General features: G+C 49.1%; 9 protein-coding genes across 9 annotated transcripts; 6 read left to right on the top strand and 3 right to left on the bottom strand.

The window, feature by feature from the left end:
* The first annotated feature begins 63 nt into the window (after positions 1-63).
* On the top strand, positions 64-578 carry B9G98_00570 (Acyl carrier protein, mitochondrial). The gene is made up of 2 exons (XM_024807128.1): positions 64-391; positions 438-578. Exons 1-2 carry the CDS (start codon positions 102-104, stop codon positions 562-564), a joined length of 417 nt encoding a protein of 138 aa, XP_024662896.1. The 5' UTR covers positions 64-101; the 3' UTR covers positions 565-578.
* A 69-nt stretch (positions 579-647) lies between these two features.
* B9G98_00569 (Delta 8-(E)-sphingolipid desaturase) lies at positions 648-2,312 on the top strand (the record flags this gene model as incomplete). The annotated part of the gene is made up of 1 exon (XM_024807127.1): positions 648-2,312. One exon carries the CDS (start codon positions 648-650, stop codon positions 2,310-2,312), a length of 1,665 nt encoding a protein of 554 aa, XP_024662895.1.
* Positions 2,313-2,336: 24 nt separating this feature from the next.
* On the bottom strand, positions 2,337-3,584 carry B9G98_00568 (hypothetical protein; the record flags this gene model as incomplete). Its single annotated transcript, XM_024807126.1, has 1 exon — positions 2,337-3,584. One exon carries the CDS (start codon positions 3,582-3,584, stop codon positions 2,337-2,339), a length of 1,248 nt encoding a protein of 415 aa, XP_024662894.1.
* Positions 3,585-3,981: 397 nt separating this feature from the next.
* B9G98_00567 (Proteasome subunit alpha type-4) lies at positions 3,982-4,743 on the top strand (the record flags this gene model as incomplete). The annotated part of the gene is made up of 1 exon (XM_024807125.1): positions 3,982-4,743. The coding sequence occupies one exon, from the start codon at positions 3,982-3,984 to the stop codon at positions 4,741-4,743; it is 762 nt and encodes a 253-aa protein (XP_024662893.1).
* A 100-nt stretch (positions 4,744-4,843) lies between these two features.
* Positions 4,844-6,811, top strand: B9G98_00566 (Transcription initiation factor TFIID subunit 5; the record flags this gene model as incomplete). Its single annotated transcript, XM_024807124.1, has 1 exon — positions 4,844-6,811. The coding sequence occupies one exon, from the start codon at positions 4,844-4,846 to the stop codon at positions 6,809-6,811; it is 1,968 nt and encodes a 655-aa protein (XP_024662892.1).
* A 31-nt stretch (positions 6,812-6,842) lies between these two features.
* On the bottom strand, positions 6,843-8,660 carry B9G98_00565 (hypothetical protein; the record flags this gene model as incomplete). The annotated part of the gene is made up of 1 exon (XM_024807123.1): positions 6,843-8,660. The coding sequence occupies one exon, from the start codon at positions 8,658-8,660 to the stop codon at positions 6,843-6,845; it is 1,818 nt and encodes a 605-aa protein (XP_024662891.1).
* Positions 8,661-9,251: 591 nt separating this feature from the next.
* B9G98_00564 (Golgi apyrase) lies at positions 9,252-10,688 on the top strand (the record flags this gene model as incomplete). The annotated part of the gene is made up of 1 exon (XM_024807122.1): positions 9,252-10,688. The coding sequence occupies one exon, from the start codon at positions 9,252-9,254 to the stop codon at positions 10,686-10,688; it is 1,437 nt and encodes a 478-aa protein (XP_024662890.1).
* A 74-nt stretch (positions 10,689-10,762) lies between these two features.
* B9G98_00563 (Tricarboxylate transport protein) lies at positions 10,763-11,632 on the top strand (the record flags this gene model as incomplete). Its single annotated transcript, XM_024807121.1, has 1 exon — positions 10,763-11,632. One exon carries the CDS (start codon positions 10,763-10,765, stop codon positions 11,630-11,632), a length of 870 nt encoding a protein of 289 aa, XP_024662889.1.
* A 14-nt stretch (positions 11,633-11,646) lies between these two features.
* B9G98_00562 (Metal homeostatis protein BSD2) lies at positions 11,647-12,609 on the bottom strand (the record flags this gene model as incomplete). The annotated part of the gene is made up of 1 exon (XM_024807120.1): positions 11,647-12,609. One exon carries the CDS (start codon positions 12,607-12,609, stop codon positions 11,647-11,649), a length of 963 nt encoding a protein of 320 aa, XP_024662888.1.
* Between the last annotated feature and the right edge of the window lie 160 nt (positions 12,610-12,769).

The raw sequence follows: 12,769 nt of genomic DNA, 5'->3' as shown, positions 1-12,769 counted from the left end.
GGAATAGGAGTAGCTGTATAATTTTTTTCTTCTTTTTTTGGGCCAACCAGCTGAACCTGACTGACATAAATATAAACTAAGCAGGGTTTTCGAGCTGACCAATGTTGAGACTGGCATTTAAAGCACACCGGCCGGTGATGGCCAAAGCGTTGCCTGCGGCTTCCACACTGCTTCCTCAGATGAACGGAAGATGCTATGCTTCTGGGCCGGGTCCGCTTACTCGTGATTTTGTCCAGCAGCGCATCATGGACGTTTTGTCCAACTGTGACAAAGTGGATGCTGCGAAGCTCACCCCGACGGCCAAATTTCAAGAAGACCTGGGCCTAGACAGCCTCGACGTTGTGGACGCACTTTTCTTTATTGAAGAGGAGTTCACCGTATTGATGCCCGAGTAAGTATACGACGAACCTCGCCAGGCGCAGCTCACTAACAACCAGTCGCGAAGCAGACGAAATCAAGTCTGTCGACCAAGCAGTCGACTATATTCTGCAGCAACCAGATGGTAAGTACTTGTGGTTCCTCTTTTTGTTTGACTTGCCCACTACTAACACTCTAGCCTATTAAGCAGTCGCGAATTAAACGACCGTATAAAGTACATAGGAAATCACCCGACCAGATTACCAATTTCCACTTGACACGCGAATCTAATGGTACTGCCGCTTTTATCAAGAGAGGAGGTCGAGGCACGAATTGCCGACGGCGACTTGTTGGTGATACGCCACGGGTATGTTCTAAAACTCAATAGCTGGATCGCAAAACACCCGGGTGGTGACAAGGCCATTCATCACATGGTTGGCCGCGATGCCACTGACGAGATCGACGTGTACCATGAGGAGGCGACAATGCGTAAAATGGACGCATTTCGAGTAGGCTATGTTGGGACGCCGTGGAAATCTTTTGTGCCCCCTCTGCAGGGCGGCAAGTTCCGGACTCGAGCCGAGATTGAAGCCACGAAAGACAGCGAATACGTGCAGCCTGCTCCGCGATGGGCCAAAGATTTCAACAAGGATGTCTCCGACTCGAAGGCAGCCGTCATTGACAAGATGCTCCAGAAAGAGCTTGAATCTGATCTTGAAAAGTACCCCAGTCTAGATCCTGAGACCCAGCAACACATCCATAACAAATTCCGCGAGTTGTTTGTCGAACTCGACGAGGATGGCTGGTTCCAATGCAACTACTGGGGGTACGTTCGTGAATTCTCCCGCATCGGCACCTTTTTCGCTCTCTCGTATCTATTTTTCACTTGGCGTCAGTCAAGTCTTCTTTTGCTAGCAATCTCCGCGACTTTCCTAGGACTCGGCTGGCATCAGATTGTTTTTATTTGCCATGATGCTGGACACCAGGCCATAACCCACAATTACTACTTTGACAACCTCATGGGAATATTTTTAGCGTCCTACATTGGTGGTCTCAGTCTCACCTGGTGGAAACGCAACCACAACGTCCACCATATTGTAACCAATGACCCGGTTCATGATCCAGATATCCAGCATTTGCCATTTTTCGCTGTATCTGAGCGCCTGTTTGGTAGTATTTACTCTACCTACTACGAGCGGTGGCTGTGGTTCGACAAGTTCAGCCAAGCAGCTATCCAGCTGCAGCACTATCTGTACTACCCTATTTTGTGCTTTGGCCGCTTTAATTTGTACCGCTTGTCTTGGGAGCACTTGCTCAGGGGTCTTGGGCCTCGTCACGGAAAGGCGGCGTTTTTCCGCTGGGTCGAATTGCTCGGCCTGGCTGTTTTCCAGTACTGGTTCTTCTATCGTCTTTGCTACTTGACACTGTCAACAGCCGCCGAACGCTGGACGTTCATTATGGTATCCCACATTGCCACCATGCCCGTGCATGTCCAGATCACCCTTTCGCACTTTGCCCAGTCTACAAGCAATATGGGGATGGACGAGTCGTTCCCCCAACGTCAAATCCGCACCACTCTCGATGTTTCGTGCCCGGCTTGGTTCGATTGGGTTCATGGCGGACTGCAGTTCCAGGCTGTGCACCACCTGTTCCCCCGGATGCCCCGCCATAACTTCAGGGCGGTTCAGCCTCGCATTATTCGTTTCTGTGAGGAGCTGGGCCTGCACTACACTATTTTTGGCTTTTACAAGGGCGAGGAGCATGTGATCAACCACCTCCGTCAAATCGGTGAGCAGGCCAAGATCTTCCAGGCCTGTAACGAGTTCTGTCGTCAAGAACTCATCGGTGGAGAAGCCCCGTTGCTGGACGAAGCCGTAGCAATGGTCAAGGAAGAAAAGGCCAAGGCATCCAAGCAGGTTCCGCCTATTTTCGCGGCCCAGCGTAAAACCCTTTAAGTATTAAATAAATAAATTGATTCTCTATCTTGCAGAAGGTGGCAGGCTAAATTGCGAGTCTGCAGACGACGTTTGAGAGGACGTGCTGGCGGCCAGCACAGGCGAAGGGTTTGCCGTCATATCTGGCGAGCTGGGGTTGCTGTTGCGTTCGTTGTTGAGTTCTTCAGTGACTTGATCCAGCTGTTCTTGCAACTTGAGCATCTCCTTACGGAAACGCATACCAAACACGTCGATATAATATGTTGCACCGTTATAGCTTGCGGCAATGAAGATTGTAGTAAGAAAGGCCACCGACAAAATTTCATGCCGATACCACAATGGAATAAACATCATTGTCGACAACTGGTACCCGAATTGAATCAAAGTGAATGCAACAATGGGGAGCGGACCGGGGAGCGAGTTGACGATTCGGCCAATCCAGGTCTTTGCGTAGCTCTTGCGCAGAAACTCGAAACTGGTCACCCGGCCAGCTTCGATATGGTGCTTGCCGCGGATAGTAATAAAGTAGTGGTAGAGAAGCTGCCATGTGAAATATGCCACAGTAGTAATAGCCAGACTAGGCACAGTCTCCCAGACTTGGACTCTTTTGACCGCCGGGAATCTGTGGTCTCGAAATGCCGGATCCAGCCTGAAATTAATGGTATGGAATACAACCGGGGGCAAAAGGTGAATGAAAGTGGACGTTGTTTTCTCAATTGAATGGAGAACCAACGAATTACGCCAGGTGATAATTGCAAAAGACAGGGTGCCAAAACTAAAGGCGTAACAAGCGATCCATAACAGCGTGCTCTGGGGCCAAAACCAAATGAACATCAGTGTCATCATATTGACAAAATAGCATAGGTCCGCCAAGTAGTACTGATACTCACGCTTGTAATAGGTGTAGAATCGTATAGGCAGCAGAATTGCCAGCTCCGTGGTGTAGATCACATGTACCCACTGGGGCCTCACGGCGATGACGACGCCAAAGTAGAAAAGGTGGGTTAGGCTGAAGGCAAACCATATCTTTTCCGTCCCGGAAATCATTTGCTGTGACGAAAACTTGGCGTCAATGCGGCGCACCTGCTGCCGGATATTGCGGGCCATTTTCTCCACGCGTTTGCCCTTGCCGACTTTGTTGCGAGAGAGCACAGCGAAATCTTTGATTTTGCTACCCTTCTCGCGCACCTGGTCAGACATTGTCATCACACGGTTGCCCAATCGCTGTGTTCGCACAGTGAACGAGTCGAGCAGGTCAATCCATGATGGCTCGTCATAATCGTCAACCGCCATCTGCTGATGATGACAAAGGCCCGGTCCGTGGTTGAGGATACCTCTTCACTGCAGCGCATTTGCGGCATTGCACAAAGAGTATAGGGGTATTTTGTTGTTTGCTCTTGTCTGTTAGACGGTAAATTGCAGTAAGGCCAGGGATCAATGGAACGCAGCAACTTCGACAATACTGGCGTTTAACTTCACGATCGAGCCTTGTGACCGTCTTCCGGGCAACGTGCCTCATAGTCTGACCGTATAGTTTTGCCAAAGCAGGATTCGTGTATGCAGAGCTCTTACTAGCAGCAGCTAAATAAGATATCCGATCTGCCGAAGCGGATTTTTTCTTCATTTCAAACTGTCAAGGAAATGGCGTATATTTGGTAAGCGGGCCTGTGGCAACTAACCATCTTGCAACATGTCTGGCTACGACCGAGCGCTGAGCGTATTTTCGCCGGACGGACATGTTTTCCAGGTTGAGTACGCCAAAGAAGCGGTAAAGCGTGGTACCTGTGCGGTTGCTGTGAAAGGTAAAGAGGTGGTTGTTTTGGGAGCCGAACGGCGGTCCGCTCTCAAGCTCCACGATACACGCACCACGCCCTCTAAATTGTGCAAGGTCGATGAGCATGTGACCCTTGCTTTTGCTGGACTTAGTGCAGATGCACGAATTCTGCTCGACAAGGCCCGAGTTCAGGCCCAAAGCACTAAGCTTACTCTTGAGGATCCGGTGAGTGTAGAGTTCATCACAAAGTATGTGGCTGGTGTCCAGCAAAAGTATACGCAGAGTGGTGGTGTGCGGCCTTTCGGTATTTCCACGTTAATTGCTGGATTTGACCCCAACGATCGTACTCCACAGCTGTATTATACCGAGCCCAGCGGCATCTATTCGGCATGGAAGGCGAACGCCATTGGTCGCTCGTCCAAGACTGTTCGCGAGTTGCTGGAGAAAAACTACGAACCCGATATGGATGAAGAGCAGACCCTTAGGCTGGCCGTTAAGAGTTTGTTGGAAGTCGTTCAAACTGGTGTTAAGAATATTGAAATTGCTGTTATGAGACCAGGACAGCCCATGGACATCGTCGACGCTGAGCGTCTTGATGCCGTTGTCACTAGTATTGAAGCTGAAAAGGCCGAAGCAGAAGCAAAAGCAAAAGCCCGTCCTGTTCGTCGGGAGCCCTGAATCTATGTGCTAAACTCAAATCTAAACCTATCTTGCTAAAAATCTTTCCCCCTAAATCTACATATTATGTCCAGGGCGCGCTTGTCCCAGTTTTGTCATCATGGCAGATCGCCAGGAGCCTCCCCGTCGCAATGCGCTGCTCTCTCTAGAGGAACTTAATCGCATTGTGCTTGAGTTTTTGAACAAAAAGGGCTATGCTCGTACCGAAGCCATGTTGAGGCTCGAGTCTTCGCGGGCCTTCACCCAGGGCTCAGGCTCGGCCACCGGTGTGAGTACAGGCATCATGCCGTTGCTACCAACTCCCAACTCCCCGGAAATGTACTCCCGTGCGTACTTGGCCTTGAAAGAATGGGTTGAATCTTCGTTGGATTTGTATCAGCCCGAGCTTGCTCGCGTTCTTTACCCGGTTTTTGTGCACCTCTACTTGGAGCTCTTGAAACAAAACTATTTGGACTATGCCCAAGATTTTTTCGACAAGTTCTCTGAATCCCATCTTGTTTTGCACAAATCAGAAATTGACACTCTCGCAGGCCTCAACCTACCTCAGCACGTTGAGGAAAATGAGACCGCTCAACTGTTTTTACAACGCAAGTATAAAGTGCTAATGTCGCACACTTCCTTGGACCTGCTGTTGTCCTTTTTACACAGCATCGAAAGTATAGGCGGTATTATTATGGTTCATGTCATTAATGACCATGTCGATGTTGAAATCACCCCGACTCAAACCCTCAATGCTCCATCGGCTGGCCTTTTGCCAGGGGATGGACCTAATGGCTCGGTTACCGCCTACAACTCTCAGTCTGTACGCTTGGGTCGCATGCCTTTAGAGCCCGAATTCCAGCAGGAGGTCACAGCTATGCTTGAACAGAAGGACAAGACAGAGAAAAACGACCCCCCACTTGCCACAGTTTTTGCTGATTCGACGGCTGCAGAGACCGATTCTCCTGCTGTCGAGTCGCTTCCGCTGCCAAAATATCGCCCTGCAGATGTTCAAGCCACTATCAAAAAGCTTGTTGACTCTCAAAATCGAATCAAGCTGGGCGTTGCCCAGGCTCCCTTACCGAGTGTCTGTATGTATACTTTCCACAACACACACGATGAGATGAACTGCTTGGCTTTCAATGACGATGCAACTCTGGTTGCTGGTGGTTTCAGCGATTCTTTTGTCCAACTATGGAGTCTCAAAGGCGACAAGCTGTCGAGCATGATTAAAGAAGAGAACGCAGGTGTTTCGCCAAGCTCTACCCGTAGACTGATTGGCCATGCTGGCTCAGTGTTTGGTGTTTCTTTCGCACCTGATAATCGCACACTGCTGAGTTGTTCAGAGGACCAAACCGTCCGTTTGTGGTCTCTAGATACTTACACCGCTTTGGCTGCGTACAAGGGCCATAGCGAGCCAATCTGGGACGTCAAGTACGGTCCTTTTGGACACTATTTTGCCACTGCGTCTCATGATCAGACTGCTCGTCTGTGGAGCTGTGATCATATCAACCCCCTCCGGGTTTTCGCCGGTCATATGAGCGATGTCGATAACATCTGCTGGCACCCGAACGGTACTTATCTCTTTACCGGTTCCACTGACAAGACGCTGCGCATGTGGGATATTTCACGCGGCCAGTCTGTTCGTGTCTTTATTGGGCATTCTGGCTCTATTACTGCCACGGCAGTTTCTCCAGACGGTCGCTGGCTGGCCAGCGCAGGTGAAGATAGTGTTATCCATCTTTGGGATATCGGCTCTGGCAGACGTCTGAAAACTATGCGTGGACATGGCCGCATGAGCATCTACTCGCTCGCGTTCAGCCAGGAGGGATCCGTTCTAGTATCCGGTAGTGCCGATAACTCCGTCAGAGTTTGGGACGTCAAAAAGAACACTCCTGAAACTGGATCAGAGCCTGAACCTTACGAGTCGCAGATTCCTGCCAAACTTGGCGCAGAACAGCGCAAACGCAAGGACATTCAGGCTTCCAGTGACCAGATGGCTGTATTTTACACAAAGCGGACACCTGTGTACAATGTTCAGTTTACTTCTAGGAATCTTGTTTTGGCAGGTGGTGCGTTTTTGAGCTAACGTAGTTCTTTCAAAAAATTATATACATAAATTAATTATTGAATTTGGCTCCAAGATGCTCGGCCCACTCTTTCACAGAGTCGTATTCTTCATGGCCTTTGAGTGCTTCGAGCAGCGGTTCTAATGAGGATCCTCTTACCGACACTGCAGGACAAGCAAGAACTCTATTGACCAGCAGAACAGCTCGCTGCAAGTCTACATGTCGATGAGGTCGGGTCATTGCCAAAAGAAGAGCAGTGAGGCTTTTCGACTGGTTGGTGTATTTTTGTGCTCTTTGCAAAGGGAAGTCAGTAATTGCCGTGACCAAAATGGCTTCTGCCGCATCAATCGCCGTCGCACTTTTTAGGGAAACCAACTTTGACACAAACTCGTCAGTGCTGGCTAGCGAAATCGAGCACTGCGACTGCATCACAAAATCATAATACAGATTGAACAGGTGTTGAATTTGCTCAACATCATCCACATTATTCAACACAACTTTGAAAGTTATGTTCAGCCAAGACTCGTGGATCTCTTTTACTGCAAACCCACGTACTTCTTTTCCAACTGTGAGGGTAGGAGCATCGTGTATGGGCTGATCCTCTGCTAGAGGCAAGATATCCAACCTCTCGAGAGTCGGGGTGATTTCGGGGAGAATTTTCTGTAAACAATTGAGATAAACCTTCATGTTGTAAAACGATGCTATCATCTCGAGATACTCGCCAACGAATGGCAAGCTTAACCGGTGGCCCCTAGATAGCGCCCTATGCAATGTCTCCGTACACTTGTCAATCCGGCCAAGTCGTCTAAACTCCTGAAAAATGATCATCCAGGTAGGTTCAGGGATTTCGCCCATTTTATCGAGAATGGGAGTAGTGGCTTGGACTCCGTCTGTTGCAATAGTCCTCATCACAAGAAGATGCAGAACAAACGGCAGCTTTTCAGGCATATCCTGGGCCATTTTCATTATAGAATTTTCGAAAATCCAATCCAGACTTGCGACATCCTTTCGCTGGCACAAATAACGGATCAGGAAATGATAGAATCCTGGCGGATACTCGGTAGTTTGTGATGCCTCAAGAATAGCCGACGATGCAGCATCTGAAGAGGCAAATACAGCACGTAAAAACGAGCTGAATCCCTTTTTGTTCAATGGGATGTTCCTTTCTCGTAAGTACATGAAACAGGCCAGCAATTCTGCTCGGGGGAGACTGCAGAGTTTTCGAGTTACCGCTTCGTCGAGGCGAGGAGCAATTTCTGGATTGATCCCGTCTAGTAGTTGCTTCAAATCTGCAAGAGAGAATTCTACTGTTTTCAAGTAGCTGTTGACAGCGAAATTTACTGCTTGGATCTCCCTTTTGTACTGGCTGTTTGTCGATAACGCCCAGAGTATTTGACGCGCCTGCTCGATTCGAGAGCTTTTCAGGCATCTGCCAATGATTTGCGGTAATAAATAAGCACAAATTGGTGCATGGTCACTGAGGAGCCACAACTCCTGCAAACTTTCAGGACCTAATTGCGAGAACTCTGCTGCGACCTTATCAAGTTCACTGGGACACAGTCCTTTATACTTTTCCGCTAGCACCTTTAGCGTTGGGGCATTTTGATAAGAATAATGTGTTCTGGAAACTGACCTCCATAAATCTAGGGTCTTTTGCCGATCTTTTTGGCTTAAAGCCTTTGCCAGAGCTTCTAGATCGTGTTTAGCGTTTTCCAAACTGTCCAGTTGCGCTAAAACTGGACGAAAAAAGGGTAGCGTTTTTCCTTCCTTGTCCACAACTTTCTTGATCCATGGTATCTTGGTTATATTTGGCTTGGTATGTGTTTTCGTGAAGGGCATAACCCTTCGAGAGCTCAGCCTGAGCGCCATGCCTAAGTAAGCAGAGCAGAGTCTCGATCGATTCTTTGAGTGTTGATACTTTGATGATCCCTAAGGAAACTTGTCAATCTATTGAGATCCGGGGATTGCTCAACAAAGAGTGGTATCAAAATCGAGCTTTCTCAGGTAATTTCGCTGGTTCTTCGAGTGGGTTTCGAATCTGCTCCGTACGCATGCTCGAGATGAAGCAGGTAATAACTACGAAAGGTAGCGTCACTTTTCAAGTCTCGACAGGGTCTTCACTACTTAATCCAAGGCTCGTGTACGTGAACACAGTTATCAACTCGCATACCGTAATAGGGATTATAAAATATCAGTGTCAAGAACAGGCAATCTGGCCGAGCGGTCTAAGGCGCCAGACTCAAGTGAAAAACTTACCAGCGTAAGCAGGTCTTCTGGTCTCTTCGGAGGCGTGGGTTCGAATCCCACGGTTGTCACCATTTTTTTTTCTAATTCTCACTTTTTGGTGTTCCTTTTGTCTTTTTGGCATTGCTCGATAAATACATTGAAAATCCTCGAGTATCCTGTAATGGAGGCCTTATTATACGCCTGCACTGCCTGTCGCTAATTTACCCTGCTGACATGTCAGAATCCCCGGATGTTCTCTGGAACTACATTGTCGTCGTTGACGCCGGCGCAGAAATATCACAGGTGTTTATTTACCGGTATAATGACAATGTAGAGCAGGGGGAGGTAGTCAAGCTCGAAACGCAGAGAGACTGGTCAACTCAAATCGCACCAGGGCTAGCAACGTTTTTGGACGGCAAGAATGAAAGCAACCTGGATTTAGAGAAAGACCACCTCGAAGCAATTGACGCATTCACGAAATCCATTGTTCCCGCGGATCAAATGCGAAGGACGCCACTTTTCTTGCATTCCACGGCTACTTTGAGGGCAGAACAAAAAAAGCCCCGGCATAAGCTGATGCAACAGATTTGCTCTTACTTTAAAGATAAAAGCGAGCTCATTGTTGAAGATTGTCAGAACCAAATCTACGAGATCGTCCCCGAGATGGAAGCGTCGCTGGGGTGGTTGACTGTCAACTCCCTCAAGGGAACACTAGACAAGTCAGAAACGTTTTTGGAACTGGCTCCAGGCAATGTGCAAGCTGTATTTGAGCCCAAGGAAGATCTCAAGTCAAAAACGTACCGCATCAGACTCAATGGTGGAAATAGCGACGCAAAGTCCTACGATGTGCTGCCCAAAGTTTATGAAGGGTTGGGTGTACTGACATTGCGTCAAAAGTATGTGGATGATTTAAAGGGCCCCGAGGACCCCTGCATGCCAATAGGCCTTGAATTGAATGGCCATAATGGTACGGGAAACTACGAGGAGTGCAGCAAGGCCGTGCACCAATATGTGAAAAAGATTGACGACCTGGATTTGGATCAAGACGAAAAGTATAACCACAAGGTGGTGGCTACCAACATGTTTACAAAGTACATTACGGCGGTTGACGGCAATATTGACAAGTTAAAGGCATTCTGTGAAAGCAATTGGTCGGATATTGAAAGAGATCGGCTGACGGATGCTAAAGAATCGCTCACCGTCGCGGACTTCCAAGAGCTTTGCTTTGGTGCTACTGTTGCCTTTGATGTTCTGCAGGATGGATTCTCCCTCAAGATCAACGATATAGAGTTGGTCAAAGAGATCAACGATGTGCCCTATTCATGGACCTATGGTCGTGCTCTTGTGTATGCATGTGACGAAAAGCACCCCGGTGGAGGCATTCAACCGAACTCGGCAAGCAATATCTGGTACCTGGGCTCTAATCCTTCAATGGCGCGGCCTCAATTAGGAGACGTTGCGTCCCGCCTAGACAGCGGTTCGCACCGGCTCTACGGCGGTCTCGTCTTTCTCGGGGCCCTCCTGCTCGTGGTGTATCTTCTTCTGGGCAAGACCCGCCGACATCAAATCTCTCAAGGAATCTGGAAGCGGTTTGGGGGCCGTGAAAAATACGTCGGTGTTCGTCACGACGACTTTGAATTGGACGAACTCGACGACGAATATGAAGTGTAACACTAACTAGCTAGCCAAAATCCCGTGGTCTACTGATATATGTCGGGGGAAATGACTAATTTTTCATAATCTCGATGTCGACCGATAAGAGCTGGAAGTCGTTTGTTGCGGGAGCCACTGCAGGAGCCATTGAAGGGTTTGTGACGTATCCGTTTGAATTTGCCAAAACCAGGCTCCAGCTTATTGACAAAAGCTCAACCACGTCCCGCAACCCCATTAGTTTGATCTACCGGATTGTGAAAAATGACGGAGTCGCTGCAATTTACACAGGCTGCATACCGGCGGTTATGGGAAACACAGCAAAGGCCGGCGTGCGATTTCTAGGATTCGACGCCATCAAGGATTTGCTGCGAGACGAGAATGGGCATTTAACAAAGACTCGCGGAGCGGTCGCTGGTCTGGGCGCTGGTGTGCTGGAGAGTGTGCTAGCGTTGACTCCTTCCGAGAGTATCAAAACGGCGTTTATCGATGACCGACAAAGAGCCCAGCCGCGCTACAATCAAGGATTTGTCCGAGGCCTCAGCCGAATGATTGCCGACAACGGTGTGGGGGTTTTCTACCGGGGTCTTGTTCCCGTTACGCTTCGCCAAGCATCAAATCAATTTGTGCGTCTTGGTTCTTATAACGCCCTCAAGTCTCTGATCCAGGAAAACCGCTCGGACCCCACAAAGCCATTGACAGGCACAGAGACGTTTGCCCTGGGTATGGTGGTGGGTGTTATCACTGTGTATGCCACTATGCCTGTTGACACTGTCAAGACTCGCATGCAGAGCATTGACGCCAGATCGCACTACAAAAACACCGTCGACTGTTTTGTCAAGGTCGCCAAGCATGAAGGCGTGCTTGCCCTGTGGAAAGGATCGACGGCCCGACTGGGACGGCTGGTTTTGAGCGGCGGAATTGTGTTTACAATTTACGAGAAAATGATGCTTTTATTGAATTAATAGAATAGAATAAGTTAAACCTGTTCTGGCTGGGGCTCGAGTACCAGTTCTTCGGGTACTTGCTGCTGCTGCTGCTCAGTATTGTGTCGCAGAATGCGAGTTTTGATGTACTGCGCATACAAGTATGCGTGCAGTCCGCGGGCAATCAGAACCCACCCAATAATGAACATGATATTACTGACCAAAGTAGACTGCGAGTTGCAATCTTCCGCAGCGCTATGTTCAGAGACACCGCTCATCATCTCTGGATGGTGCATTGACCCAGACATTGATCCCCCATTGAAGTCATTAGGGTCGTCGGGGATAAACTCGTCGGGAGGCGCAGAAGGTGCTCTGGCCGATATGTCAAACGAGTAGCTGGCTTGAATCAAGGAGCACCCGAGGCCAGCCAGCGAACCCCCACGCGCAGCGTGGGTAGTGTGGAACAAGTAAGTTACAACAAAGCCAATAAAAGTAAATGTGGAAGACACTAGCATGTTCCAAGCGAAATGCATGGGCCCTCCTACGGGCATGTCGCCCACCAGGACCTCGTCGGACCAGTCTGAAGTCATGATCGTAGTTTCCCAGTAGGACGGCGTAGCGTCGGCGGCTGCTTCTTCGTACGAAGGCGGCTTTTCATTGCGCGACACCTCGCCATCGTCCTCCTGAACGTCCTCGTCGTCGCCCTTTGCCACTAAGTTCCCAAACACGCCGTTGCCATGCCCAGACTCTGTTTTGTTTTTGCCAAAGCGAGCAAAAATGTTGAAGGACAGCCCCCTACTATGCTCCTGATTCTGGCTGGAGGACGGTGTTTGAGTGTTTGCTGCCGCGCTGTCTATATTAGTTTGGCGATCGTCAACCCAATCCTCGTCTGACTCGGACTCGAACTCAAAAGTATTAATCAACCGCTCAGCAGAACCCCTGTGCCCGTCCCCAGTCGACTCCTCTGGCTCGTTCGCCAGTGGCCCCGCTTGAGGCACTTGCGAGTAGGCAGTCATTAGAGTTTCTTGATTAGTAACGAAGGGGCAGGTATTAAGCGCCCAAACAGCGACATGCCAAGACGAGGTTTTTCTAGCAACTTTTTTTCTTTTGTTGGGCTGTTTTGTCCCAAATTAGAACAACTCCATCCAGTGGTGCCGCGGCTGGGTCAGACGATAA

The sequence above is a fragment of the Wickerhamiella sorbophila genome, assembly GCF_002251995.1.
Source record: "Wickerhamiella sorbophila strain DS02 chromosome Unknown contig1, whole genome shotgun sequence".
NCBI lineage: Eukaryota > Fungi > Ascomycota > Dipodascomycetes > Dipodascales > Trichomonascaceae > Wickerhamiella > Wickerhamiella sorbophila.
This window is presented reverse-complemented; position numbering and strand designations above follow the sequence as displayed.